Genomic DNA, 4,016 nt, shown 5'->3' on the forward strand with positions numbered 1-4,016 from the left:
TTTCATCAAAACAAATGTAACTTTAAATATTAAATAATACTAGTAAAATTACCAAGTTATTTTTATTTTTGAAATGTTTCTAAGAATTGAGCATTATTTAAAATCGTTATCGAATACGAGAACATTTTATTTTTTCTAAATCTACTTTACGTGAACACACTAAATATGTTATTGTTATATGTATATAGCTAACTTTTATCTTGAATTCATATGATGACCCTTATTTTAAAATAGAGGTCAAATATGATATTGAAGTTATCAATTTATCAAAAAAGAGACAAATATACCTCGAATTATGATAAATGATACTTATTTATCCTTTTGTAAGACTTTGGGTACACATATATCCTGTTTGAGTTAATTATTTGGGATAAAAAGAATTAAAACAAAAAAGGGATAAATATATCTCCGAACTATAATACTCCCTCTGTTTTGTTTTAGTTGGTCCTCTTTTTAAAAATATTTGTTTCAATTTAGTTGTCCCTTTTGATTAAATCAAGAGTATTTTATTATATTCTTTCAATACTACCCTCAACATTAAATGACTAAATAAAATATATTACCTCAAATTTATATTTTCAAAGTATAATTAATAAGTTTAATTTGATAAAATAAACTCCTAATAAATGTTTTCTTAAGGGGAGTGTGAAGTAAAAAATGACCAATTATTTTGAAATAAAGAGAGTAAATGGGACCCATACTTATCATTTCATTTATTATAATTTGAAAATGTATTTGTTCATTTTCCATAAATTTATCCTCGTTGCACACCATAAATAAAACTACAGTGAATAATCTAAGGAATCATTTGACACAATGAATAAGTTTTAATAATTTTAAGATAAAATTTGAAATTAATTATATCACATGTTTAGGGTGAAGCATTGGCTAATCTCCTAAAATATTTTATTTAACTATTTATTATATAATAATAAAATTACCATATATAAAATAAAATAATCTGGGAGTATCCCCATTCTTTATACCAAACTCCCAAAATTACGTAACTCCCTTTACTCCTCTGTAATTACATATTGGTTCCATTCCGATCTCATCCATTCTATAAATACGGCAGTGGTACACAAAACATGTGAGGAAAAGTCCAACCACAATCTACCAGGGCTCCATACTTTGTTTTCACAGTCCTCATCACTAGAAAGATCTGTTCTCCCCGGCCACTATAAAAGCAACAACGCAGAATTTTTTTATTTTTTTTTTTTTGTGGTGGGCGTTCACTTTTTGCTGGTAATTCTGTGTATCTAATGGCTGGTTTACAGAGATCTGCGACGTCGTTCAGGAGACAAGGATCGTCAGGACTAGTATGGGATGACAAGTTATTGACAGCTTCAGGTGAATTGGTTCAGCTGGGAAATCCAAGAGGAGGAGAAAGTGCGACTAAAAGTGACAGAGGAGAAGAAGAAGAAAAGCCGAAATTGAAAGTGTCGGTGCCGCCATCAAAAACAACAGGTGAATCTATGGAGAGGAACCGATCTAATAGAGGTTTCCGAACCGGTAAGGTTTCGCCGGCAATTGAACCGCCGTCACCGAAAGTATCTGCATGTGGATTTTGTAGAGCTTTTGGGAAGAATGATAAAACTAACCGTCGAGCCAAATCCGGTAAGCGCAAGATGTGAAAAAAGGATTACGTTATGAAATGGTTGGTGGTAAGGTGCAAGTTGGCTGAGTAACGTTCATCTCAATAAGGATGAGGTGTTAGAATTTTGGTACTAGAAGACAACTGTACTTGTTTGGCTTTTTCTTGCCAGATTCGTTCTCTTCTTTAGGTTCTGCTGCAGGGGACAATTTCCTCCGGTGTTTTGCTTTTCTTGGTTGGCTGGGTAATCGATGTGCATAAGGGTTCGTCTTTCTTTTTTTCAAAAAAAAAAAAAACTTTTATGTTGAGCCGCCGTGAGTAATTTCTCGTTGTATAAAGTTGAATCTGAAATTGGGACCATCTTTTGCTTTGTCTTCTGGTATGTGATTTGGGTATATCTCATGTCTTGTCTTCTGTATACGACGAGTATGTTTATTGTATACTCTTTCTCTCTCCCTATATATATATATGTAAATTATGTATACGTTCCTCCTCCCTTCTCCTTCTATTCGTTTTCTAGGGAATTCAGTTTTGATTTTCATGTTTTAGGGCTTGTTGATTCGGGCAGAAATGCATGTTAAGCCTGCATTCGACTCTTGTAATCTGGTCCTTTCTCAATTAACTTTTGTAGTCCGATCCTTTATCAGACTCCGCGCATAGTGGGAGCAGTACAATGGGAGCTTTAATGTATGAGAGCTTGTTGATTCTGTCTTCCTGAAAATAGAATAAAAATTTTATTCGTCTTTGAGGAGTTTACACTTTACAGAAGAAGCTAATTCATTTGGGATAGTTATGTACTTTGGAGTTGCCATTAGGTAGACCTAATTTTACCAAATCAGTAGACACATTCCTAGAATGATTAATTCCAGGAGGTAACAGTTAGCTTCAAATAGTCAAAAACTGGTAAGAAATTAGAGAAGTTGCCATTATTTAGCATACAGATACTATTCTATGACTCTTTTGTCATTGTTGCCATTTCTGATTTACTACTAAGTTTTGGATGAAAATAAAAGGAGAAATTCAGTGCACCTATATCGAGGAGAAGAACCCATCAAAGAAGGTATTGCAGCTAATGGGACTGTACTTTCTTAATTGAAGTCTTGATTTCGAGTTTTGTATATGAAAAATTTTTTGATAGCGAACACTTTTCCCGAATGGGTCATTTGCGACTTGAACTTGGATTAGTCGTGCTCCATTACGAATATTGGACACCTACTAGGAGACCAAAAAATTATTAGCGAGAAGAAAGATAATGGAACCACAACACGTGCCCAATCAATGAAGAAAATTGAGAATCGTGAGGTTTTTGATTTAATGTTTTGCAACGATGAAAAAATTTCTTCCCTATTTGTGTTGACGGTAAGGTGGCAATTATTCTGTGCAGTTCCCTAAACAAAATGTGCCCAAGGGAACCTGAATTTACGGTTATAACAACACTGGAGTTTTCTCCCACCGGTGATGCAATTGTGAAAGACCATTTCCTACCCTTTTGCCTCAAATCACATGCCACATGCTACAGCAACTAAAAAGAAAAATACTTGACTACACGAAATCAGCACACTAATATATGTATACTAATAGACAAGTCTATACTTTCTTAATTATCATATTTATGTTTAATATGTATATTTACATCAATTTGTCACTTAATTATTGCTAATTAGCTTGATTTGATACACGTAATGAATTTGAGAAAGGAAGTGCTACTTCATGCCGTTCTCTCGTTAACCTCGTCATGTTAATGCATGATTAATTGATGATGATTCACTAATCAATCTATTATTAGGTCCTCCTATGTCAATATTCCTCACATGTTGCATTGAGCAATTAGCCCGACAGACTGTTCCAACAGACCGTGATAATGATTACAACAGTTACCACCTCCAACAAGTTCTACAAATGAACAACAATATATAATAATTTCAGCAAAAAAATACTTGGGCATGTCATGGCTCTTCTTTTCCTTTTTCCTGTTAAGAGTATCATATCCTCTGCTTCGTAAAACAACTAGAACATGTGTCGAACTCACGCATGGGGTACCCCTTATCTTTTTGATTAATTAATTATTGCAGAAACATTTCCCTCTGCCGATAAATAGGAATGGAGGTGTCATGGACATGAAAATGCAGGGAAAGTCTCGAAACTTGATCTCATCATTTGGATTCTTACTATAGCAGCCACAAAATAGATGGCTAACATTCATGAATTGTGGATGCACATAGTATTATTTAATTTTCTATTGGGCCACAAGGATATTTCTGGTCTCTTTATCATTTATTCTTCATCTGTTTGACATACAAATTCGTTACGCGTATTCAACGATCACCAGTCGGCAGTCACCTGACGGATACTTGGATATATAATAAAGAATAATTATAATTATAATTAAAAATGCTAAATCTCAAATTAATTTGTGGTCAAT

The 4,016-nt window shown here is 33.7% G+C and overlaps 1 protein-coding gene across 1 annotated transcript; it reads left to right on the forward strand.

The window, feature by feature from the left end:
• The first annotated feature begins 958 nt into the window (after window positions 1-958).
• On the forward strand, window positions 959-2,078 carry LOC107861941 (MAPK kinase substrate protein At1g80180). The gene has a single exon (XM_016707344.2). It carries the CDS (start codon window positions 1,263-1,265, stop codon window positions 1,632-1,634), a length of 372 nt encoding a protein of 123 aa, XP_016562830.1. The 5' UTR covers window positions 959-1,262; the 3' UTR covers window positions 1,635-2,078.
• The last annotated feature ends 1,938 nt before the right edge of the window (window positions 2,079-4,016 follow it).

The sequence above is a fragment of the Capsicum annuum genome, chromosome 3, assembly GCF_002878395.1.
Source record: "Capsicum annuum cultivar UCD-10X-F1 chromosome 3, UCD10Xv1.1, whole genome shotgun sequence".
NCBI lineage: Eukaryota > Viridiplantae > Streptophyta > Magnoliopsida > Solanales > Solanaceae > Capsicum > Capsicum annuum.

Bases quoted from the DNA above. Each gene is read 5' to 3' on its own strand.
- LOC107861941 (XM_016707344.2), top strand. From the start codon at position 1,263: ATGGCTGGTTTACAGAGATCTGCGACGTCGTTCAGGAGACAAGGATCG.